This window comes from Lethenteron reissneri, chromosome 57, assembly GCF_015708825.2.
Source record: "Lethenteron reissneri isolate LAM-NWPU_2019-01 chromosome 57, ASM1570882v1, whole genome shotgun sequence".
Taxonomy (NCBI): Eukaryota; Metazoa; Chordata; class Hyperoartia; order Petromyzontiformes; family Petromyzontidae; genus Lethenteron; species Lethenteron reissneri.
The window spans coordinates 7,660,414-7,686,488 of record NC_083835.1 but is presented as its reverse complement, the minus strand read 5'-3'; the positions used below and the strand labels follow the sequence as shown (position 1 = coordinate 7,686,488).

At 54.3% G+C, this 26,075-nt stretch overlaps 1 protein-coding gene across 1 annotated transcript; it reads right to left on the bottom strand.

Moving 5' to 3' along the window:
- Positions 1-234: 234 nt before the first annotated feature.
- Positions 235-26,069, bottom strand: LOC133357222 (uncharacterized). Its single transcript, XM_061575052.1, has 10 exons — positions 19,065-26,069; positions 17,067-17,525; positions 14,783-14,887; positions 13,364-13,443; positions 11,784-11,844; positions 10,479-10,674; positions 9,756-10,143; positions 6,350-6,609; positions 4,460-4,687; positions 235-2,976 (listed from the first exon to the last, which is right to left on the bottom strand). Exons 1-10 carry the CDS (start codon positions 25,974-25,976, stop codon positions 2,549-2,551), a joined length of 9,117 nt encoding a protein of 3,038 aa, XP_061431036.1. The 5' UTR covers positions 25,977-26,069; the 3' UTR covers positions 235-2,548.
- Between the last annotated feature and the right edge of the window lie 6 nt (positions 26,070-26,075).

The window sequence follows — 26,075 nt, the reverse complement described above, 5'->3', positions numbered from 1 at the left end:
AGACAGCTTTCTTTAGAGCCTCGTCTCATGTGGTGTTCGACTACTCTGGTAGTTGCGTTGTCTTTGAGCTGTGCGCCTTTTGGCGTCATCTGGTCGAACACCACATGAGACGAGGCTCTAAAGAAAGCTGTCTCTGAGTGTGGACCAATCAGTTTCAAAGACAATGCATAAATTATCAGAGTATTGTTTTTTGTTTGAATTTGACTGCAAGTATTGTGGTTAATGTAAGCATGATTCCTTGCAAAAGGTGTCAGTTTTGTTGCCAGAAAAAAGGGGAAACCCCCTATTAGTTTAGCGAGTTCCAACGGTCGCGGTTTGTGTGAGCGGGGGGGGGGGCCGTGGTTTTCTGGCCACACCAACCACACCGTCTTCGCCCACCGTGTTGATCTCCAGAAAGCAGAGGTCGCAAACGGGTTTTCATTCTTTACCCGTATCGGGTAGGGTACGGGTACCCGATTGCGACCTCTGGGATGAAGCCATGTTGCAGGCACGGGTGGGTTGGTTCTAGGAACTTGAATTGTGAGAAGAGACAAGACGTTGGGAAATGAGTGACAAACGGTGACTCACCAGTGACTCACGGTCTACCCGTACCAGGCCGCACCAGGGTCGCAAACGGGTACCCGTACCCTACCCGATACCCGGCCGGGTACGGGTAGCCGAGGATTAGGTCTTTTGGTCATTAATGGGGTCAAACCATTCAGCAAGTCTCTTGCCACTGCCTCGGACTTTCCCGTCTCGCCAAAAACGCAAACCGTGATCCCCGTTTGGAGCTGGCGCGGAACACCCGGCCTGGCACAACCAGCCTGGCACAACCAGCCTGCCACAACCAGCCTGGCACAACCAGCCTGGCACAACCAGCCTGGCACAACCAGCCTGGCACAACCAGCACAACCAGCCTGGCACAACCAGCCTGGCGCAACCAGCCTGGCGCAACCAGCCTGGCACAACCAGCCTGGCGCAACCAGCCTGGCACAACCAGCCTGGCGCAACCAGCCTGGCACAACCAGCCTGGCGCAACCAGCCTGGCGCAACCAGCCTGGCGCAACCAGCCTGGCACAACCAGCCTGGCATAACCAGCCTGGCACAACCAGCCTGCGCCGTGCGCGGTTTATTTTGGATGTAGGGAAGGGACAGGAAGTAAGGAAGATGTTGCCCGTTTCAGGTTTGCAGACTTTCACCCGCGCGCCAAGTTAGTCGAGTGGGAAGTGGGGGGGGGGGGGCGAGGTCCATAACTACTGACCAGATGCCGGAATAATTTTGCGGTGAAGGTCAAAGGTCGCGGCGGCGCTCAACCCGGTATGCAGTTGCATGCAACAACCTGAGCAACCAGAGTTGCTCGGTCTATTGCTCGGAGGGGGGGGGGGGGGGGGGCAGGGGGGGAGTGGAGCCGGCTTCACGCCCACAGCGACGGACCCACTTCTTGTAGAAAAGCGTCAACGAACGAATGTACACGAAGGATAGTTATGCGACGGCAATAATAACAAGTATGATGATGACGATAACAACAACAACAATAACACTACGACTACTGTCAGTTCATCCCGGCCGCGGAGTGGAGATCGACTTCTCAGCAAACTGAAGGTCGCAAGTTCAAATCCCCGCCCATCATCTTCATCGGTTCTTCACGGTCGATAAAACGAGTACCACTTTGTGCAGATGATGTCGGACGTGGAGGCCGTGCTATGCATGTATTGGAGGTGGGGGGGGGGGGCGGTGGGGGTGGTGAGAGGGGTGTACAAGGCTCCATCTTGCCACAGTAATGTGGAATTTCCACCGCCGGAACCCGTCCGTCGCACGCCGTTAGCGGTAATCATGACGAGCGGCGCGAGCGATTTAATTACAAACGCGTCTTGAGAAATATTTGGACGGCGCTTTGTGTCGGGGGAGGGAGGTGGGGGGGCGCGGTGGTTCGTTAGAGCAGCGCGGCGGGCACGGGATCGCCCCGTTCATTCCAGCTCCCCCGCTCATTAAATCAAAACAACCGCCACCACCACGACCGCCACCGCCAACACCACCACGACTATCACCCCCACCCCCACCACCACCACGACCACCACGACGACCACCGCCACCCCCACCGCCGGAAGAGGAGGGGGGTGGGGCGGGCGTTTAACGTGGCATCATTATTGGATAACAGTACAAAAAAATTAAAGTTTTAAAAGTTAACACCGTTTTGGCGATTGCTCCGTCATTAGTTCCTTTTCGAGCAGCCGCAACAACATCAACAACAACAACCGCCGCCGCCGCCATATTGCTCACAGGCGGCTTACGAATGAACACCTCTTCCACGCGCCAACGTTGCGGATCTGAGCGAGCGGAGCGGGAGGGTGAGCGGGGAATCGTTCCGTTCAGTGCGGTCCCCCCCCCCCCTCACGAACGACAGCCGGGAGGTTAAAGTCAAGTGGTGTAAAAAAAGAAAGGAGCGAGTCAAATATGAACACACCGTCGCACGACGGCTGCGGCCCCCGTCCACACAGTTCCGTCTTCGCGAGAGCCACCGGCAAACAACCGCGGCGGCCAACCACGAACCAACGACCGCCGGTCGCGGTTAGAGCACGCTGCCGCTGTTGCACACGTACTCCACCAGATCGGCGACGTCCAGGAGATCCACGTCATCGACGTCGTCCTCCACCGCATCGTCGTCGTCGCCGCCATCGTCGTCATCGTCCACCCTCCTCCTCGTGGTTGACAGGCCCGGCGGGACGGGGGTGGCTCGTGGCGGCGGCGGCGGCGGGTGACCCCCGTCGTGGCCGGCGCCGTCGCCCGTCGTCCTTCCTCCGTTGGCCGGCGCCCGTTCCGACGAGGCGGCTCCCTCCCGGCCGTTCGTCCGGTCGTCGTCGCGCCGTGCGGGCGACGCGGAGGAGGAGGGCGAGGAGGGCGAGGAGGATGAGGACGAGGAGTCGAGGCGGTTGCGGTGGCGCTTGACGGCGGGGCGGCCGTCGTCGTCGGAGGCGTCGCTGCGCGAGGCCTCGCTCTCTGGCATCCGGGGGGACACACGCAGCGGTTAACGCGACGGGGAACGTGGCGGGGTGCGTTGTTGTTGTTAGCGTCGTCGCGATTCGGAATTGTTGTCGATAACCAGAGGCACAGAGACACGGAGAGAGGGAGACGGAGAGATACCGAGAGACAGAGACACACGGGGGACAGTGAGCCTGAGATGAGACCCAGAGAGAGAGTGAGACCAAGAGAGAGAGAGACAGAGTGAGACAGAGACCCAGAGACAGTGAGACCAACAGAGAGAGACGGAGTGAGAAAGACAGACACAGACACAAGAGTCAAACGAGCTTCTGTACCGAACCCATAATAAACCCGTACTGAACCTCTACCGTGCCTCTACTGAGCGCCTACCAAACTGAACCTGTTGCAAGCCGTACTTCCACCAAGCCCGCACCGAACCCCTCCAGAAGCCCCAACAAACCCGCACCGTGCCCCCTCCTCAAGCCGTACTGAGCCCGTATTGTGTCCAAACCGAACCCGTGCCAGACTCGTACAATACCCACACTGTAAACCCCCCTACCGAGCCCGTAACCATACTGTGCCCGTACCACATCCGTACTGGAACGGTACAGAACCCGGTCCCGCGTCCGTACCATACCCCTGCCGAACCCCTCCTGAACTAATACCTCACCCATACTCGTGTAATAAATCTCGTTGAGGCGACTTCTGGAATCCGTCTTTTATTCAACTTGTATTACAGCTTTCCTTCGCGCTGCTGACAGGCAGCGTGAGAGGGACAGATAGAGAGACGCACTGCCACGTGGCAGCCTGGACCGCGTGGCAGCCTGGACCACGTGGCAGCCTGGACCACGTGGCAGCCTGGACCACGTGGCAGCCTGGACCACGTGGCAGCCTGGACCACGTGGCAGCCTGGACCACGTGGCAGCCTGGACCACGTGGCAGCCTGGACCACGTGGCAGCCTGGACCACGTGGCAGCCTGGACCACGTGGCAACCCGGAGCCCCGCTCCCGCGTGGCCCCCTTCCTCCGTTCGTTCCCGTTCTGACCACGTGTCGTTTGTCTCCACCCCTATTTAATACCCGGGTCACGTGGTACGTTTCCGCCAATCCTCGTTAGCCTCCATGGAATCTTCCAGGCTCCCTCGTCAGCTCCCGGGACCACGCCCCTGACTCCTCTCCCCATTGGCTGTGGCCAAAGCCAGCAGAACCAATCCTTACAGCTGTCACCTTTCCATCACGTCAGGGCCACGCCCCTGACTCGTCTCCCCATTGGCTGAGGCCAAAGCCAGCAGAACCAATCCTTACAGCTGTCACCTTTCCATCACGTCAGGGCCACGTCCCCAGGCTTCCCCCCCATTGGCTATAAACCAGGACCGGCAGAGCCAATCATCAAGACGAGTTGTGATACGTCAGTGAGACGGATATATCCTCACATTACACTCGGACCCTTGCCGAGCCCGTACACCGGACCCCAGCGTCACCCGAACCTCGACCCCCGTTACCTTCGCTGTCGGAGCTGCGTCCCCGTTTCCGCTTGCGGAAGGCGGCCAGCATGGTGGCGGTGCGCCCCTGGGGCCCTCCCCCGGCCCGCCGGCCCCCGGCGCCCTCCTCCCCGGCGCTCTCAGAGTCCTCGCGGTAGTTGACCGAGCGGGCCGCGGTCGCTCGCCGGGACCGGCGGCACCGGAAGTCCACCAGGTCCTCGTCCGTCACGTCGCTCCCCAGCTCGCTGCCTGCGGCGGAGGAAGAGGGGGGTGGGGTGAGTGGGGTGATGGGGGTGGGGTGAGGGGGTTGGGGGGGAGTCTGCGTGTCTCTCTCTCTTTCATCATCATCACGGTGGCTAGGAGATGTTAACTACCTCGTCTGATATGCAGGAGGTCGTGGGGTCGATCCCGACCCCTGACGCCTGCTGCTGTATATTTGGAGTTTGCGTGTCTTTCTCTCTCTCATCATCATCACGGTGGCTAGGAGATGTTAACTACCTCACCTCGTGTGCAGGAGGTCGTGGGGTCGATCCCGACCCCTGACGCCTGCTGCTGTATATTTGGAGTTTGCGTGTCTTTCTCTCTCTCATCATCATCACGGTGGCTAGATGTTAACTACCTCGCCTCGTGTGCAGGAGGTCGTGGGGTCGATCCCGACCCTGACGCCTGCTGCTGTATATTTGGAGTTTGCGTGTCTCTCTCTCTCTCATCATCATCACGGTGGCTAGGAGATGTTGACTATAGAGGACACGGGGGAATTGGGATCGCTCGTCTGTAGGGGACACGGGGATTATGACTGCTTGTGCACGTGAGTGGGTGTGTGTGTATTCGACTTTGAGCGGCCGGCCGTGGTGCTGGCCACCCATCCCCTCATGTGCCCAGGACCGGTTTAGATAATCGCTACTCGTGTTGGCCGTGAGCGGGAATCGAACTCGGGTCACGAAGGTTCGTTGTTCATCATGCTAACCGCAACACTCACCCATTCACCAACTCACTCACTCGCCCGCTCACTCACTCGCTCACTCACTCATCCACTCAAACGCTCATGCACCCATTCACCCACTCACTCGCTCGCACACTCACCCATTCACTCACTCACTCGACCACTCGTCCACTCACTCACACACTAAAATGCTCACTCACCCATTCACCCACTCACTCATCCACTCACTCGCCCACTCACTCGCTCACTCACACACTAAAATGCTCACTCACCCATTCACCCACTCACTCGCTCACTCACACACTCAAATGCTCACACACTCAATCGCTCACTCACCCATTCACCCACTCACTCGCTCACTCATCAACTCACCCACTCACTCGCCCACTCGCCCACTCACTCGCTCACTCATGCATTCACCCACTCACTCGCTCACTCACCCACTCACTCGCCCACTCATGCATTCACCCACTCACTCACCCATTCACCCACTCACTCGCTCACTCTCACCCACTCACTGGCTCACTAAAATGCTCACTCACCCATTCACCCACTCACTCGCTCATTCACTCACCCACTAAATCGCTCACTCAAACACTCACTCACTCACTCGCTCACTCGCTCACGCCCTGACCCACTCACCAACCCATTCACTCGCTCACTCACTCACACACTAAAATGCTCACTTACCCATTCACACACTCAACTACTAACTCGCTCACTCACTCACACACTCAAACGCTCACTCACCCATTCACTGACTCACTCGCCCACTCACTCACCAACCCACTCACCAACCCACTCACCCACTCACCACACCGCGGGTCACACCACGTTCCCGTTCCTTCCCCACTGCGAAGCTCCCCACCCCCCGCCAACCCCCTCCCATCGTCTTTTCCAACACCTTTCTGACAGCGCTGTTCGTTGCCGTCCGCTCGGCACCCAACTAAACGCGACGCGCGACTCACCCTCTTCCTCCTCCTCCTCTTCCTCCTCCTCCTCGTCATCCGAGAATCCTCCTCTCCTTCTCCTCTTCCTCTTCGGCCCGGGGCGTCCCCTCAGCCTGCGGCCCTTCCTCGCCGACGAGGTACGGCCCCGTCCACCCCGGCCGCCCCGCGCCCGCCTCAGAGCCCCACGAGGCCCGTGGGCCGAACCGACGGACGATCCCCCGCTGCTGAGGCCCTCCTCTTCCTCGTAGTCCGCCTCCGATAGCTGCTCCTCGACCTCGCTGTCGCGGGGGGGGGTAGGGGGGGTAAGGGGGGGTGGGTGGGAGACACGAGGGAGGAGGCAGTGGTGATTATATTATTTAATTTTATTTAAATATTTTATTATATTATTATATTATTTAACTTTAGTATGTTTTATTTTTATTATTTTATTATTCGTGACTGCAGGGATTCATCTTCTTGGTTCTTTCGGTAAAGTCACGTAGAAGGGAAATAATAAAATAATAAAAATAAAGCATAATAATAATGTTGTATTTGTATTATTTCATTATGTTTTATTTTTATTATTTCCCTTCTACGTGACTTTACCGAAAGAACCAAGAAGATTAATAAACAGTTAATAATAATAATCATTCTTCAACTTAAACTAAACTATTTTTTTAACGCGTAGGCTTTCGCGACCAATGTCATCCATAACATAGGTTGCTTTGGGTTATATCGCGTAAATATAAATGTGAATAACCCAACCGGCAATGGATACCCATTGTAATTTATATGCATTATAATCCCTCCCGCCCCTTCGCACATGAAGAGCTCCCAAGTAACATCATCACATCTGCCCCTCGATTTAAAAAGACGAAACAGGGTTTCTCCACAAATATGGCTGTCCACCAGCCGGTTGCAATTACTTGCGAAACGTTGCACTCAAATTGTAAAAGTCGTGGCTTTGCTCTCTAACACACAACAGGTGTAGAGGTGTAATGACGCACTCTCCATGCTGTCAGCCGGTAGTATCCCACACGTGTCAATAGGGGGGCGGTAGTGTGAGTAACCCCAGTGTCAACGAACTATGGGCCAGGGGGCCCAACGGTTTCAAGTTTCAAGTTCAACTTTTCAAGTTCATTTATTAGGTATAGCCCTGTGAGCCATTCGGCTCTTGAATTGGGTGCAACCGCAACAAACAAAAAAAACATGAACAAAAAACATCTTAAAGTGAATATGTGACTAAGTGCAAACAGAAAATCCAAGAAAAAGACAGCAAAATATTGCAGAAAAAACACCGTGTACACCAACGCTGTGTGCAAAAAAATCCCCGATGGGATAACGGATCCTGGGACGCAGACCCCAGACCCCGGGATGGGGATGGGGGCTGGGGGATGACGTCATCCTTCCAGGAACTGGGAGAAGGTTCTGGAAGGAAGGCGTGGCTGGGGCGGAGCGAGCCACGGACTTGTATAAAAGCCGGACCTCTGAACGGTCCGGGGCAATCGTCATCCACCCGAAGACCAAGAGCCTCCTGAAGAAAAGAGCTCACGGGCAGAGCCGTACCCCTGGCAAGGGTCGACTCCAGCTTATAGACCAGCGAAGACGAAGCTTCACTCAAGAAGGGGTAGAATAGCCAGTGAGAGGAGTGTCGGGTGTAAGGGGCCGTGGTGACCCCTTTACGTTGAGGTTTAATTGTTAAATAGAATACGTGTTGCCTGACAGAGCGAAACTCCTCTAGTAGATAATTGGTTTTTTACCCTTCAATCTGGCAACAAAACTGAAACCTTCTTTTACAAGGAGTCATGTTTGCATAGACCACAATACCTGCAGTCATAATGCAAACAAAACACATAACTCTGATTTTGTTTGCATTATGACTGCAGGTAAGACAGCGTCTGACAGCCCTGTTCTTCACCTGAGGACGGCTGCTTGCGTTGTGGCCGAAACGTCGTGAGAATTGTATTTTATTATGTTTTATTTTTATTATTTTATTATTTCCCTTCTACGTGACTTTACCGAAAGAACCAAGAAGATGAATCCCTGCAGTCACGAAAGCTTTAAATCGAAATTTTATTATGTTTTATTTTTAATATTTTATTATTTCCCTTCTACGTGACTTTACCGAAAGAACCAAGAAGGTGAATCCCTGCAGTCACGGAAGCTTTAAATCGAAATTTTATTATGTTTTATTTTTTATATTTTATTATTTCCCTTCTACGTGACTTTACCGAAAGAACCAAGAAGGTGAATCCCTGCAGTCACGAAAGCTTTAAATCGAGATTATTTTGTTGTTGGGTTAGATCGCGTAAATGTAAGCGTAAACATAGCGTGCCCCCCGCTGGTGACTACTTCAGCACTGACCTCTTGTGTGTGTTGGAGAGTAAAACCCACGACCACAACTTTTTCAATTCAAGTGCCACGAAGCTTCGCCGGTGATTACAACCACAACCGGCATCATCAGGCCACAGCCAGAATTGTGGAGAATTCCTCTTAAACCGGTCTTAAATAGACCGTAACAGCCTAGACCGACGTTTCAGGCAATGGGGCTATTTCATGACACGTGAAACAGAGGAGGCCAGGACGAGAGGATGCAGTAGATGATAGGAGATTGGAGGCTGCACATGATTACTGTGCCTGATGATGAGAACTACTGCCTTTTCGCAAACGTTTCCTGATGAACAAATGTTCATCGGGAAACACACTCATTCACTCAACTACCCACCCGATCACACACTCACTCACTCACCTACCCGCTCACACACTCACCCACCCACCCACCCACACACCCACCCACCCACCCACACACTCACCCACCCACTCACCCACCCACCCACCCACACACTCACCCACCCACCCACCCACACACTCACCCACCCACCCACCCACACACTCACCCACCCACCCACACACGGCACCTACACACTCACCCACCCACCCACCCACTCACCCACCCCCCGCTCACTCACTCACTCACGCACCCCACCCGCTCACACACTCACTCACTCACTCACCCACCCGCTCACACACTCATTCACTCACCCACCCACGCACTCGCACACTCACTCACGCACCCACCGCTCACACACTCACTCACTCACCCACCCGCTCACACACTCACTCACTCACCCACCCGCTCACGCACTCACTCACTCACCCACCCACTCACTCACGCACCCACCCACCCCGCTCACACACTCACTCACCCACCCGCTCGCTCACACACTCACTCACTCACCCACTCACCCGATCACACACTCACTCACTCACCCACTCACCCGATCACACACTCACGCACCCACTCGCTCACCCACCCACCTGCTCACACACTCACTCACCCCCCCACCCGCTTACACACTCACTCACCCACCCACCCACCCACACACCCACTCACCCACCCACCCACCCGCCCACCCCTCCCCAACAAACATCGGCGAGCGCTCACCTCTGCTCGCAGCGGTACTCCTCGTCCTGCGAGTCGTCACGGCTGCTCTCGCTGTCCAGCGCGTTCAGCCTCCTCCTCTTCCTGTACCTCCGCTTCCTCCCTCGGCCCATCGCCGCGGCAACCTCGTCGCGCCCGGTAACCTCGCCTTCCCCGGAAACCAACTCCTCCTCCTCCTCCTTGGGCTGCACTACTCCTTTGCCCCCGGCTCCCCGCGTCTCCTCCTCCTCCTCATCCTCCTCATCCTCATCCTCCTCTGCATCGCCCCCATCATCGCCGTCTTCCACGGCCGCCCCCAGGATGGCCGACATGTCCTTCCCACGATGCACCGGGGCGGGCGGGCGGGGCCGGGACGCTTTCAGGTTCTCGATGTCCTTGCCGAGGCCGGCTCCTGCGTGCCGCGATTCCGGCAGAGGGAAAAATGGGAAAAATCAGCGAATCGATTGTCCGGCGATACTGGCGCAGGGGTTGAGCGCGCGCGCGTGCGCGCGTGTCAGCGTGTGTGCGCGTAGGTGCTCGCTAACAGCACTTGCCCCAAAAAGTATTCTAAGGCCTACGAGGGGGATCTTTGTCTTTGTTGTGTATGTGTGGAGAGCGGTAGTGCAGCGGACGATTATCTGAACCGGTCCTGGGTCCCGTGTCTCTGTCCCCGTGCCACCGTGTGACCCGTGTCCCCGTGTGACCCGTGTGACCCGTGTCACCCGTGTGACCCTTGCCCCCACTCACCCTCGACCTCCCTCATGTCGTACTGGATGGCCTCGTCGATGGCCTCGTCGAAGGCCTCGAAGCGGTAGCTGACCGGCGCTCGCCTCGCGCGTGCCGAGCGCCGCTCCAGCAGCAGCAGGGCGTGCAGCTCCGCGCGCTGCGCCTCCGGCGGGGACGTGCAGCGGGAAGGAGCAGCAGCAGCAGCTTCGCTCTCCGCCTGCGATGATACCACCACCGTTGTCGTCATTGGCAGCAGCAGCAGCAATACCATCATCATCATCAGCAGCGTCAACAGCAATACCATCATCGTCGTCATCATCATCATCAGCAGCATCATCAGCAATACCATCATCATCATCAGCAGCGTCAACAGCAATAGCATCATCGTCATCATCATCGTCGTCATCATCATCATCAGCAGCATCATCAGCAATACCATCATCGTCGTCATCAGCAGCAGCATCGTCATCATCGCAGCAGGATCAACAGCAATACCATCATCATCAGCAGCAGCAGCAGCAGCGTCAACAGTAATAGCATCATCATCGTCATCATCATCATCATCGTCATCATCGTCGTCATCAGCAGCAGCAGAGCGTGCAGCTCCGCACGCTCCTCCGCCGGCAGGGGCGACGAGCAATGCCCTGCCGGAGGAGCAGCATGCAGCGTCGCTGTCTGCCCGCGACGACACCGTCATTATCGTCGTCGTCATCGTCGTTGTCATGATCATGAGGAGCATCATGAGCATCAACAGGAGCAGCAATCAAATCTTCGTTATCAGCTGCAGCAGCATCATTATTGTCAGCAGAAGCAGCATTAGCAACATTATTGTCAGCATTAGCAATAGCATCAATATCACTGTCAGTAGCAGCAATAGCATCATCATCAGCAGCATCAGTAGCAATAGCAACATCATTGTTAGCAGCAGCAATAGCAACATCATTGTTAACAGCAGCAATAGCATCATCATCGTCAGCTGCAGTAGCATCGTCGTTGTCAGCATCATCAGCAGTAGGATTCCAGCGGTGGCCGAGACAGTGCTCTGTACAGCAGCAGCAGCAGCTGCAGCAGCAGCAGCAGCTGCAGCAGCGGCAGCGGCAGCAGCAGCTGCAGCGGCAGCAGCGGCAGCAGCTGCAGCAGCGGCAGCAGCAGCAGCAGCAGCAGCAGCGGCAGCAGCAGCAGCGGCAGCAGCAGCAGCAGCAGCAGCAGCTGCAACAGCAATGGCAGCAGCAGCTGCAGCAGCAGCAACGGCAGCAGCAGCCTGTTCAGAGTTATCGGAAGCTCCTGGGGCACGGGACAGAAACCCAAGAGGGCCATTCAACGCACCTTGATGGCCGGATTGATGATGTTCTCCGTGTTGACTCCCAGGTAGATGCTCCGTTCCTTCCTGCGACGTGGGAAAAAACACAAAGACAAAGATCCCCGTGTAGCCTTTCACGCGCTGCAGGGGAGGCAAGTGCCGTCACAGCGCCAGAACGGGGCGTCACACATCGCAACAGATAATCATTTGAGGCCGAGTCGACCTAGGGGAGGGTGCCGGCACCGTCACACATCGCAACGGATAATTCACTGGTCAACACACTTTTTCTGGCATAAGGTATTCCAATGGTTGTAAGGTGATTTTGGGGTGCTGATTCCAAATCTGGCATCAGTTTTTGTCTATCAGATCAGGAGGTTTTTGAGATATAAAATATTGCATTTTCAATAAAAACTGCGGAAGAAAAATATTAAATAAATGTGGATATCTACATAAAATGATATTATAAACACACTATCCTAAAAATACAGCACCATATTTTAACACTAAAGCAGTCACTGACTCACAACAACTTGCAATCATAAGTGACAGAGTTAATTTCGGGTAAAATCAATGAAAATGGGGTATGCCGATAGCATAAAAATGAGATGTGATAGAGCAAATCTGAAATCAGATTTGGAATCAGCACCCTGAAATTAGTCTAGAGCAGCTGCAAAAGTCCAGGCCAGAAAAAAATGTTCTTTTTTTGTTGACCAGTGTAATCATTTGAGGCCGAGTCGACCTAGGGGAGGGTGCTGGACTGGTTCGCGTGTTTCGTCGCCGACGTTGGCAGCGGACGGGAATCGAAACTCGGGTCGCCGTGTTCCTAGCGCAGTGCGCTAACCGCTGGGCCACCGCTCTCTCCGCAAAGTCACAAAAAAAAGTTCAGCCGGTGGTTCGACTCAACTGGGGCTACCAGAGCAGGGCTGTAATCGAAGAGCTAAAGTAATCGGATTACTCCGGTAATCGGAATGCTCAAGTAATCGGAATGGTCAACTGATCCGAATGCTCAAGTAATCAGATTACTCCGGTAATCGTAAAGCTCACGTAATTGGAATGGTCAACTGATCCGATCGCTCAAGTAATCGGATTACTCAGGTAATCGGAATGCTCAAGTAATCGGAACGGTCAACTGATTTGATCGCTCAAGTAATCGGATTACTCCGGTAATCGGAATGCTCAAGTAATCGGAATGCTCAAGTAATCGGAACGGTCAACTGATCCGATTGCCCAAGTAATCGGATTACTCCGGTAATAGGAATGCTCAAGTAATCGGAACGATCAACTGATCCGATTTCTCAAGTAATCAGATTACTCCGATAATAGGAATGCTCAAGTAATCGGAATGGTCAACTGATCCGATTTCTCAAGTAATCGGATTACTCCGGTAATAGGAATGCTCAAGTAATCGGAACGGTCAACTGATCCGATCGCCCAAGTATTCGGATTACTCGGCGAATTTAATCACTAAAGTAATCGGATTACTCAAGTGATCAAAATTACTCAAGCAATCCGATTACTTGCGTATCGCCATCACCATCATCACCATCGTCACCATCAACAACAACCATTCAGCCCCCCCACATGCCCCCCCCCCCCACTGCCCCACCTTCTCTCCGCCCGCTCCTTCTTCTTGAGCATCGCGTCGAGGTCCGTCAACGCCTCTTGCAGCTTCACGCACAGCTTCTTCTGCCGGTGGGGGACAGGGCGGGGGAACGATGTTAATTACCTCGCCTGGTATGCAGGAGGTCGTGCCCATTCTGCCGCCCACTCTATCCGGCCAAACGGAAGCTGCTTGGGGCATGCGGTGGCTGGGCACGCGCTCTCACGCGCACGCACACACTCACACTCATGCAATCACTCACTCATTCACACACTCTTACTCACGTAATCACTCACTCACTCAAACACTCTTACTCACGTAATCACTCACTCACTCACACACTCACTCACGTAATCACTCACTCACTCACACACTCACTCACGTAATCACTCACTCACTCACACACTCACTCACGTAATCACTCACTCACACACTGACGTAATCACTCACACACACACTCACTCACGTAATCACTTACTTACTCACACACTCTTACTCACGTAATCACTCACTCACACACTCTGCAGAACAGGGGGAGCACACACAAACTCTACACACACTCTCACTCACACTCATTCACTCACACACTCTGCAGAACAGGGGTAGAACACACAAACTCTACACACACACACACACTCTCACTCACACTCATTCACTCACACACTCTGCAGAAGAGGGGTAGAACACACAAACTCTACCCACACACCCAATCTCACTCACACTCATTCACTCAAACTCTGCAGAACAGGGGAAGAACACACAAACTTTACACACACACATATTACTCTCACTCACACTCATTCACTCACACACTCTGCAGAACAGGGGGAGCACACACAAACTCTACACACACTCGCACTCACACTCATTCACTCACACACTCTGCAGAACAGGGGTAGAACACACAAACTCTACACACACACTCTCACTCACACTCATTCATTCACACACTCTGAAGAACAGGGGTAGAACACACAAACTCTACACACACACACTCTCACTCATACACTCTGCAGAACAGACGGCGGAGAACACAAACTCTCCACACACACATTACTCTCACTCACACTCGTTCACTCACACAGTCTGCAGAACAGGGGTAGAACATACAAACTCTACACACACACAAATACTCTCACTCACACTCATTCACTCAACAGGGGGAGCACATACAAACTCTACACACACACACTCTCACTCGCACTCATTCACTCACACACTCTGCAGAACAGGGGCATCACTGACTAACTCCAAGTGGCAAGGCGCCCGAGTCGAGAATCGAAACTCGGCTGACGCTTGTTGACTGTGCGGGCACGAGGCGATGCCACTGCCGCCCACTTGCTGGAGCACTCAACCCTAAACCCCGCCCCCCACCCTCGCTAGCGGCACATGGTGGGCGGTTGGACGGGTTCGCGTGGGACGTACGTGCTCACAGGGCGGGCAATACCACTCCCCGTCGGGGATGAGCATGAGCGGGGGGCGCAGGCACGCCGTGTGGTAGCCGCTGTCGCACGAGTCACACAGCAGGATCTGCACGCGCGCACAGACAGAGAGACGCGCGCACGGGCAGAATCGTCAACATCATCATCAGTTTCGATTTAAAGCTTTCGTGACTGCAGGGATTCATCTTCTTGGTTCGTTCGGTAAAGTCACGTAGAATGGAAATAATAAAATAATAAACATTAAATTATTCTCACGACGTTTCGGCCACAACGTAAGCAGCTGTCCTCAGGTGAAGAATAGGTCTGTCGAGAAGACAGAGTCTGAATGAAACAACCCCAAGCTTGGAGCGTCTATTTAAGCTGGGTTGGAGGGGGAAGAGCGCCTTGACAAAACCCCCCGCCCACCTCCTACGCATTTGACAAGTAGTACTAATCCCATATCTGCATTTCCCATAAATATGCTAAATTCCTCTTGATATGCAAATTATTTTGTCAAGGCGCTCTTCCCCCTCCAACCCAGCTTAAATAGACGCTCCAAGCCTGGGGTTATTTCATTCAGACTCTGTCTTCTCGACAGACCTATTCTTCACCTTAGGACGTCTGCTTGCGTTGTGGCCGAAACGTCGTGAGAATTATTTTATTATGTTTATTTTTATTATTTTATTATTTCCATTCTACGTGACTTTACCGAAAGAACCAAGAAGATCATCATCAGTGGGAAGAGAAGCAGTGGCGGCGATGGAAGCGGCAGCAGTAGCAGCATCATCATCAGTAGGAGTAGAAGCAGCAGCAGCAGTAAAAGCATCAGTCAGTAGATCGTCAGCAGCAGTATCATCGTTAGCATCAGCAGAAGTAGCACCATCGCCATCATTACCATCACCAGCATTGCCATCAGCAGCAATAGCAACAGCAGAAATAGCAACAGCATTATCATCAGCAGCGGCATCATTTGCATCACCATCACCACCAGCAGCAAAATCAGCAGCAGCAGCACACACATTGGGCGATTTGCCAGAATATTCTGTCAAATCGCCCGATGATGCCGGTTCATGTAATAACCAGCGAAACGTCGTACAACTCAAATTGTAAATGTTGTGGATTTACTCTCCAACACACCGGCGGGCTGAAGTAGTAGCTAAATTGGTGTTTTGTTTTACGTGACAAATCCCTTACCAATTGGCTGTGTCGGGTGGTGGAGGGTTACGACACATCTATACTTACACGATCAAACCCAGAAACATTTATCGATATATATAAAAGGGAAATTTGTGAATATGTGTGTCTGTTCGAAATGTTTAGCATACTTCCCAACATGCAACAAACTTGAAATTTGGCATGTGGGTAGCTTCCAGACTGTACACAATGCAAAAAGTATTAAAATAGACTTTTGTATTTGGGGGGGGGGGGGGGGGCGCAATAATGGATATAATATTTTGCACGGCAAGCGAGCGGTGATGTCACATCTGTGATTGGAATCGCTCGTCTATAGGGGAAACAGGGGGATTGGGATCGCTCGTTTATAGGGTACATGACGGGATTGGGATTGCTTGTGTATAGGGGACACAGGGGGATTGGAATCTCTCGTTTATAGAGGACACGAGGGATTGGGATCGCTCGTTTATAGAGGACACGGGGGATTGGAATCGCTTGTCTATAGAGGGCACGGGGGATTGGGATTGCTCGTTTATAGGGGACACGGGGGGATTAGGATCGCTCGTTTATAGGGGAAATGGGGGATTGGGATCACTCGTTATAGGGGACACGAGGAGATTGGGATTGCTTGTGTATAGGGGACACGGGGGATTGGGATCGCTCGTTTATAGGGGACACGGGGGGATTAGGATCGCTCGTTTATAGGGGAAATGGGGGATTGGGATCGCTCGTTTATAGGGGACACGGTGGATTTAGTATTATAGTTAACTTGGCCCCATCAGTCTGCGTGGTCGATAGTGGCTGTGCGGAGGGGTGGTGGTGGTGATGGTGATGCTGGTGGTGATGGTGGTGATGCTGGTGGTGGTGGTGATGCTGGTGGTGGTGGTGATGCTGGTGGTGGTGGTGATGCTGGTGGTGGTGATGCTGGTGATGGTGGTGGTAATGCTGGTGATGGTGGTGGTAATGCTGGTGATGGTGGTGATGCTGGTGGTGGTGGTGATGCTGGTGGTGGTGATGCTGGTGGTGGTGGTGGTGGTGATGGTGGTGATGCTGGTGGTGGTGATGGTGGTGATGCTGGTGATGCTGGTGGTATCGTCACTCTCGTGGGCCCGTACCAGCTCAGGATGGTTGGAGAGTCCACACTTCTTACAGGGATCCTCCTCAACCACCTCCACCTGCTCCTGCCCGCTGTCCCGCCCCTCCTTCCCTTCCTCCTCCACCTCCCCTCCCTCCTCGTCATCGTCCTCCTCCTCCTCCTCCTCCTCTTCGCCATCCACATCCTCGCCCTCCGCCTCGCCGCCGCCCTCCGTCGCCTTGGCCTCGTCGGCGCGCCGCTCTGCGGGCGCCAGCCGGGGCCACCGCGCCCCGCCGTAGACGATGCCGTCCCCCTCCTCGTCGTCGTCGTTGCGCTGCAGGCCGTCCATCAGGAACTCCTCCTCCTCCTGCTCCTGCTCGTCATCCTCGTCTTCGCTCTCCGTGTCCGCGTTGCACCACCGCGACCAACGCTTGCGCTTGCTCCGGCCGCCGGCGCCACGCGGGCGCTTGTTGGCGCCTTGCCGTCGGCCCGGCGTGCGCTGGTGACCGTGGTGGTGATGTTGGCGGTGACGGCAGTGGCGGTGATGGTAGAGGTAGTGGATATGGTGGTGGTGGTAACAGTGGTGGTAAGGGTGATGATGGTGGTAGTGGCGGTGATGGTGGTGGGTAGTGGATATGGTGGTGGTGGTAAGGGTGATGATGGTGGTAGTGGCGGTGATGGTGGTGGTAGTGGCGGAAGAAGTGGCGGTGGTTAGAGGTGGTAGATATGGTGGTGGCGGTTGTAACAGTGGCGGTGGAAGTGGTTTTGACAGTGGTGATGATGGTGGTAATGGCGGTGATGGTGGTGGGTAGTGGCGGTGGTAACGGTAGAGAGCACGTGAGATGAAGGTGATGACAAAGACAACATCGTTAACATCAGAGGCAATAACTTCGTCGTCATCATCAAGCGCATACAAAGCGGCAACATCACGACAACCTTTTGTGTGGCATGGCGGCCTTCATAGGTGCTACTCGCTAACAGCACTTGCCCCTACAGTCCGGTAAGGCTACAGGGGGATCTTTGTTTCGTTGTGTATGGGGAGCGGCGGTGCAGTGGTTCGCGTGCTGCGCTACAAGCCTCGTGACCCGAGTTCAATTCCCGCTCACGGCCAGTGACAATTATCTGAAAAAGTGCTGGGCCTCCACTCGGTCGACTCAGTACCTGGTGCTGTGTGGAAACATCACCACGAGGGAGACAAAGGCGGCCGGGCGTGCTGCTGGCCACCCACCCCCCTCGTGTGCTGTGCCGATCTTAATGGGTGCTACTCGCTAACAGCACTTGCCTCGTATGGTGTGTGGCGTTTGCTTGTTTTCCCCCCTGTTCTGCAGGGTGTGTAAGTGGAGGTAACAGGACAGACCCAGGTGCCATGGGGTAGACTGAATGAGATGACCGGCCGATGCACGACGGGTGCCTCTGACTGTGCCAACTCGCCACGTTCCAGCCGCCCGGCGCTCCGCTCGTTGTTGCCGAGTTCACCACGAACATAGATACGTGATCATCATCACGATCCATGGGCAGATCGCCCTTCGTAGGTGTCCAATGCATATTTTTCCTTTTGTTGTTTCCACTATCGTCTCTCTCTTGTGCCAATATGCTCAAGTAGTGCACATCATAGTAGTGTAGTGTATAGTCGTGTATAGTATAGTGTATAGCGTAGTTTATTGTGCAGTGTATCATCATCATCATGACCCATGGGCAGATAGCCTTTAGTAGGTGTCCAATGCATATTTTGCCATTTGTTGTTACCATTTTCCTCTCCGTCTTGTGCCAATATGCTCAAGTAGTGCACATCATAGTAGTGTAGTGTATAGTGTAGTGCATAGTAGTGTATAGTGCAGTGCATAGTAGTGTATAGTGCAGTCTATCACCATCACCACGACCCATGGGTGTCCAATGCACATTTTGTCATTTGTCTCGTGCCAGCCAATATGACTCAAGTAGTGCCACATGTTTCTGACACCAATCTCTCATGCACCGTAACAACAATATCCAAATGAAAAAAAAAAAGTGGCCCGGCGCCGCCACCAGCCCCACTCACCTTGCGCTTGACGGCCTCCTGCCTCGACCCCTGCGACCTCCCCACGTCCCCGGCCACGTCGCTCCGGCCGCGTTTCCCCTTCATCTCTTTCGCCGCCGCCGCCTCCGATGCCGCCGATGTTGCGGCCGCCCCCGCTTCGTCGTAGCTCGGCGGGGGCAGGCGCGAGATCCGCGTCGACCTCCGTAGAGTCCACCTCGGCTCCCCTCCTCCCTCCCCCTCTTCTCCGCCCTCTCCTCCCTCCCGCTGCTCGCTCTCCTGCCCGGCCGACGGCAGCTTGCTCCTCTCCACCACCCTCGCCTTCCCGCGGCCGCCGCGCCTCCTTCCGCCGCCCCTGCCAGGGGCGGCCGCTCGGCCGGCGTCGCAGTCTGGAGGCCTCAAATCGCCGGCGTCCATTTGGCGACCCGCGGACGTCGTGTCCTCCTCCTCGCCGCCGACTCCCGGAGTCGTCTCCGTCGCCGTTTCGAGCCGGCCGGCGTCCCCGGCCGTTGCCGACGATTCGGGTTTGGCCGAATCTCCTGCCGCTTCGGCGGCCTCGGGCTGCGCCGGCTCGTTGGCAGTCCGCTGCTGGGCCTCGGGGTCCTCCGGGGGGAGGCGGACGTCGGGGTCTTTGCCGTCGTTCTTCGAGGAGTGGCCTCCTCTCTCCGCTGATTTCCCGCAGTCCTCCCGCTCCTCCTCCTTGTTCTCCTCCTTGTCCTCCTCTGACCGTTCCTTCACAATCTTTTTCTTCTCGCTCGTGGCTTCCTTCGAGGACTCGTCCTGGCCGTGCACTCGGAAGTTTGTGTCCAGGTGCGACTCCTGACCCGTAACCCCCGGTCCGGCTTGCTCTACTCCTTCTCCATCGGCTATTTTGACCGGGTGCCCCTCGCCCTCCGAAGCCCCTTTGTCCAGTTTGTCGTCTGCGCCAGAAGATTTGTCACCTTGTAGGCCGAGGGCTCCGTCAGCATTGTGCTCACCAACATCAGCGGCAGCATTGCCGTCAGCTGTGCCATCAGCAGCAAGGATCCTGTCAACGCGACCACCATCGCCACCATCGGCTCCACCGACAACTTCACCTCCAGCTCCACCGACACCGAGCTCATGACGACGAGCGGCTGCAACAGCAGCATCACCAGCGCTGTCTCCTTCGCGATCGCAAGACTCGTCCACGTTGAGGGAATCATCTTCGTCGTCGTCCCCGCCGATGTTGGGTGCTGAGCTGACAGAAGAGGTGGCGTCTCCTCTGCCATCTCTCCCGTTAGCCTGGTCTCCAACGACGCCGCCCCCATCTCCACCCTCGGTTTGAGCGTCAACGGAATCGGCTGTCTTCTTGGCTCCACCAATAATTACATCGTCTTCTCCACCCTCAACTTCATCAACTGTGGCAACAATTCCTTTTTTTAGTTCTTTAACTTCGTCAACATCTTTCATTTCGTCAACACGACCCTTGACTTTACGAATGCCACCATAATCTCCACCTTTGAGTTGCTCCACACTAGCCACATCTCCCTTCTTGCATTGATCATCACCAGCAACATCTCCCTTCTTGAGTTGATCAACACCAGCCACATCTCTCTTCTTGAGATGATCAACACCAACGTCTCCCTTCTTGAGTTGATCAACACCAGCCACATCTCCCGTCTTGAGTTGATCAACACCAGCCACATCTCCCTTCTTGCATTGATCATCACCAGCCACATCTCCCTTCTTGCATTGATCATCACCAGCCACATCTCCCTTCTTGAGTTGATCAACACCTGCCACATCTCCCTTCTTGAGTTGGTAAACACCAGCCCCATCTCCCTTCTTGAGTTGGTCAACACCAGCCCCATCTCCCTTCTTGAGTTGATCAACACCAGCCACATCTCCCTTCTTGAGTTGATCAACACCAGCGCCATCTCCCTTCTTGAGATGATCAATACCAGCCACATCTCCCTTCTTGAGTTGATCAACACCACCAACATCTCCCTTCTTGAGCTGATCCACACCAGCAACATCTCTTTTCTCGAGTTGATCAACGCCAGTCACATCTCTCTTCTTGAGATGATCCACACCAACATCTCCCTTCTTGAGTTGATCAACACCAACATCTCCCTTTTTGAGTTGATCAACACCAGCCGCGTCTGCCTTCTTGAGTTGATCAACACCAGCCACATCTCCCTTCTTGAGTTGATCAACACCAGCCAAATCTCCCTTCTTGAGTTGATCAACACCAGCAACATCTCCCTTCTTGAGTTGATCAACATCAGTCACATCTCCCTTCTTGAGTTGATCAACACCAGCAACATCTCCCTTCTTGAGTTGATCAACACCAGCCACATCTCCCTTCTTGAGAGAATCAACACCAGCCACATCTCCCTTCTTGAGGTGATCAACACCAGCCACATCTCCCTTCTTGAGTTGATCAACACCCGCCACATCTCCCTTCTTGAGTTGATCAACGCCAACGGCTCCCTTCTTGAGCTGATCAACACCAGCGACATCTACCTTCTTGAAATGATCAACACCAGCCACATCTCCCTTCTTGAGTTGATCAACACCAACATCTCCCTTCTTGAGATGATCAACACCCACCACATCTCCCTTCTTGAGTTGATCACCACCAGTCACATCTCCCTTCTTGAGATGATCAACACCAATATATCCCTTCTTGAGTTGATCAACACCAGCCACATCTCCCTTCTTGAGATGATCCACACCAGCAACATCTCCCTTCTTGAGTTGATCAACGCCAGTCACATCTCCCTTCTTGAGATGATCCACACCGGCAACATCTCCCTTCTTGAGATGATCAACACCAGCCGCGTCTCCCTTCTTGAGATGATCAACACCAACATCTCCCTTCTTGAGATGATCCACACCAGCAACATCTCCCTTCTTGAGATGACCCACACCAGCAACATCTCCCTTCTTGAGATGATCCACACCGGCAACATCTCCCTTCTTGAGATGATCAACACCAGCCACATCTCCCTTCTTGAGATGATCAACACCAGCCACATCTCCCTTCTTGAGATGATCCACACCGGCAACATCTCCCTTCTTGAGATGATCCACACCAGCAACATCTCCCTTCTTGAGATGATCAACACCAACATCTCCCTTCTTCAGTTTATCAACACCAGCCGCGTCTCTCTTCTTGAGTTGATCAACACTAGCCACATCTCCCTTTTTGAGTTGATCAACACTAGCCACATCTCCCTTTTTGAGTTGATCAACACCAGCCACATCTCCCTTCTTGAGTTGATCAACACTAGCCACATCTCCCTTTTTGAGTTGATCAACACTAGCCACATCTCCCTTTTTGAGTTGATCAACACCCGCCACATCTCCCTTCTTCAGTTGATCAACACCCACCACATCTCCCTTCTTGAGTTGATCAACACCAGCCACATCTCCCTTCTTGAGCTGATCAACACCAGCAACATCTCCCTTCTTGAGATGATCAACACCAGCAACATCACCCTTCCTGAGTTGATCAACACCAGCCACATCTCCCTTCTTGAGTTGATCAACACCAGCATCTCCTTTCTTGAGTTGATCAACATAAGCCACACTTCCCTTCTTGAGATGATCAACATGAGCAACACATCCCTTGAGTTGATCAACACCCGCCACATCTCCCTTCTTGAGTTGATCAACACCAACATCTCCCTTCTTGAGATGATCACCACCAGTCACATCTCCCTTCTCGAGTTGATCATCACCAGCCGCGTCTCCCTTCTTGAGATTATCAACACCAGCCCCATCTCCCTTCTTTAGTTGATCAACACCAGCCACATCTCTCTTCTTGAGTTGATCAACATCAGCCACATCTTCCTTCTTGAGTTGATCAACACTAGCCACATCTCCCTTCTTGAGATGATCAACACCAGCCCCATCTCCCTTTTTGAGTTGATCAACATTAGCCGTGTCTTTCTTCTTGAGATGATCAACACCAACGTCTCTCTTCTTGAGTTGATCAACACCAACATCTCCCTTCTTGAGTTGATCAACATCTCCCTTCTTGAGATGATCAACACCAGCCACATCTCCCTTCTTGAGATGATCAACACCAGCAACATCTCCCTTCTTGAGTTGATCAACACCAGCAACATCTCCCTTCTTGAGTTGATCAACACCAGCAACATCTCCCTTCTTCAGTTGATCAACACCTGCCACATCTCCCTTCTTGAGATGATCAACATGAGCCACATCTCCCTTCTTGAGTTGATCAACACCAGCTACATCTCTCTTTTTGAGATGATCAACACCAGACACATCTCCCTTTTTCAGGTGATCAACATCAGCCGTGTCTCTTTTCTTGAGATGATCAACACCAACATCTCCCTTCTTCAGTTGATCAACACCAGCCACATCTCCCTTTTTCAGGTGATCAACATCAGCCGTGTCTCTCTTCTTGAGATGATCAACACCAACATCTCCCTTCTTCAGTTGATCAACACCAGCCACATCTCCCTTCTTCAGTTGATCAACACCAATGGCTCCCTTCTTGAGATGATCAACACCAGCCACATCTCCCTTCTTGAGCTGATCAACACCAACATCTCCCTTCTTGAGATGATCAACACCAGCCACATCTCCCTTCTTGAGCTGATCAACACCAACATCTCTCTTCTTGAGTTGATCAACACCAGCCACATCTCCCTTCTTGAGCTGATCAACACCAACATCTCTCTTCTTGAGTTGATCAACACCAGCCACATCTCCCTTCTTGAGATGATCAACACCAACATCTCCCTTCTTGAGTTGATCAACGGCAGCCACATCTCCCTTCTTGAGATGATCAACACCAACATCTCCCTTCTTGAGTTGACCAACACCAGCCACATCTCCCTTCTTCAGTTGATCAACACCAACGTCTCCCTTCTTGAGATGATCAACACCAGCTACATCTCCACCCTTGACTCGATTAACACCAGTAACTTCTCCACCCTTGAGTTCATCATCTCCACCCATGATTTCATCAACAATCTCCACCCAAGATTTCATCACATCTCCACGCTTGCCTTCATCATCTCCACGCTTGCCTTCATCATCTCCACGCTTGCCTTCATCAGCACCAGCAACATCTCCACCCTTGACTTCATGCGCACCAGCAATATCTCCACCCTCCAGTTTATCAGCACCACCATCTCCACTCTTGACTTCACCATCTCCACCCTTGACTACATGAACATCACCAACATCTCCATCACTGCTTTGATCGGCATCATTTTCATTATCAGTCTGACCATCGTCAGCAGCAGCACCATCTCTATCTCCACCTCCTTTTCCTCCTCTATCTGGATCAACGCCAAGGGCTTCTTCGGCTTCATTCCCATATTTCTCAGCGCCAGCAGAAACAACGCCGCCGCCGCCAATCCCACTCCTCCCCTGACCTCCGGACGCCTCCCGACCATCGTCCGCCCCGGCTCCAGCTACGGCTCGACGATCGCCTCCGTCGGCGGCAGCGGTAGAGGTTCCACGGGCAACACCGCCACCACCGCTGCCGCCGCCATCACCGCCACCGGCAGCGTGTCCACCTCCAGCAACGGGATGGACACGTTGAGCAACGGGGGGGGTTTGGTCTCCAGCCAGAGGTCGCCCAGTCCCAACCGCGTCACCGCCCGTGCGGCCCGACGCTTTACCTCGAGCTCCGACCTGGTCGCCGGCGGGTTCATCGCAGTCTCCGGCACGATCGTCTGCTCCACGCCTCGCCCGACGGCCACCGGTACTGGCGACTCCTCCGCTGCCGGTTTGGTCAACAGTTGCACTGCTCGCGCCCGCAGCTGCTGGATCGCCAATGGCGACGTCTCCACCGCCGACTGGATGACCAACACCGTCGCTATGTCCACCGCCGCCTCTCGCGTCGTGAGCACGAACCACTCCATCTTCACCATCATCAATGCCGACTTTACGGGCAGTCGCAGCACTGGCACCGTTGGTTTTATCACCGACATTGGCGAGTGCACCCCTGCTTTGGTCCGCGCCGGAAATGTCTCCATCGCTGCGAACAGGACCAGCATCTTCACCCGCTCTTCTTCCGCTTTGATCGTCAGCTGCAACGTCACCACCTCCTTCACTGCCCCTGTTAGCGGCAGCAGCGGTGACAGCACTACCACTAGCGGAACCTTCTCCTGTAGAAGCCCTATTGACGGTAGCGTCACCCAAGTCACCATCAATTCCGGCAGAATTATCAGCACTGCCGTGCCCGTCTCGTCCACCGTCGGCGCCACCCATGCAAACCGCCCTGCGGTCCGCACAGTTCACTTCCGTGCGCTCCCCACCATCTTCCGCTGCGCCCCCGATGCCGTCCTCCCTTTCCGGTCCTGTGACGTCCACCGCCCCGTCCTCATCGCCCTCGCCGGTTTCCTGCGAGACCACAACTCGCCGCCCACCGTCGGGTTCCGAGGCCTCGCCTTTGCTGCGTCCCGACCCTTGGCGGTTGACGGTGCTGACGCGCAGGTCGCCGGCCGATATCTCCGTGGCGTTGCCACCGGACTTGGAACTCGCATTCCAAACCGGTTCACGGCACGTTAACGGACCAGCCTCGCCACCCGGACGTGGACTGGACCCGGCGCCTGAATGTGGACCAGGACCAGAAGCCGAATCTGGACCAGACCCAGGTCTTACGTCTGGACCAGACTTAGGACCCAAATCCAGGCCAGACTCGGGACGTGAATCCGGACCGGACCCTGGTCTTACATCTGGGCCAGACCCAGGACCTAAATCCGGACAGTGACGAGCCCCAACCATATGATCGGCGTCGCCAGCAGCAGCAGCCGTTGATCCTCTCGCCGGTTCGCCCTCCGTGTTGCTGCGGTCGCTCGCGTGCTCCTCCAGTCGTGCCGCGCCGGACGTCGCTTCCGCTGGCTTCACGGAACCCTTGCGGGCTGCATTAGCGGCGCTCGGCCGAGTTTCCTCTTTTGTTGTTTTCGTTGTCGTTTGCGGCATCGGCCGGTGCTTCTTAGCTTTCGGCTCCTGCCGCTCCTCTTCTACGGCTCCGGCGGCGCCCGCGACGACACCCGCGGCACCCGCGTCCGGTTCTCCACC

Bases quoted from the DNA above. Each gene is read 5' to 3' on its own strand.
- LOC133357222 (XM_061575052.1), bottom strand. From the start codon at position 25,976: ATGCCGCAAACGACAACGAAAACAACAAAAGAGGAAACTCGGCCGAGC. The intron at 14,888-17,066 runs GTACGGGCCCAC...GCGCGCGTGCAG, and splicing joins TCTCCAACCATCCTGAGCTG to ATCCTGCTGTGTGACTCGTG. The intron at 10,675-11,783 runs GTGCGTTGAATG...GTATCATCGCAG, and splicing joins TCATCAATCCGGCCATCAAG to GCGGAGAGCGAAGCTGCTGC.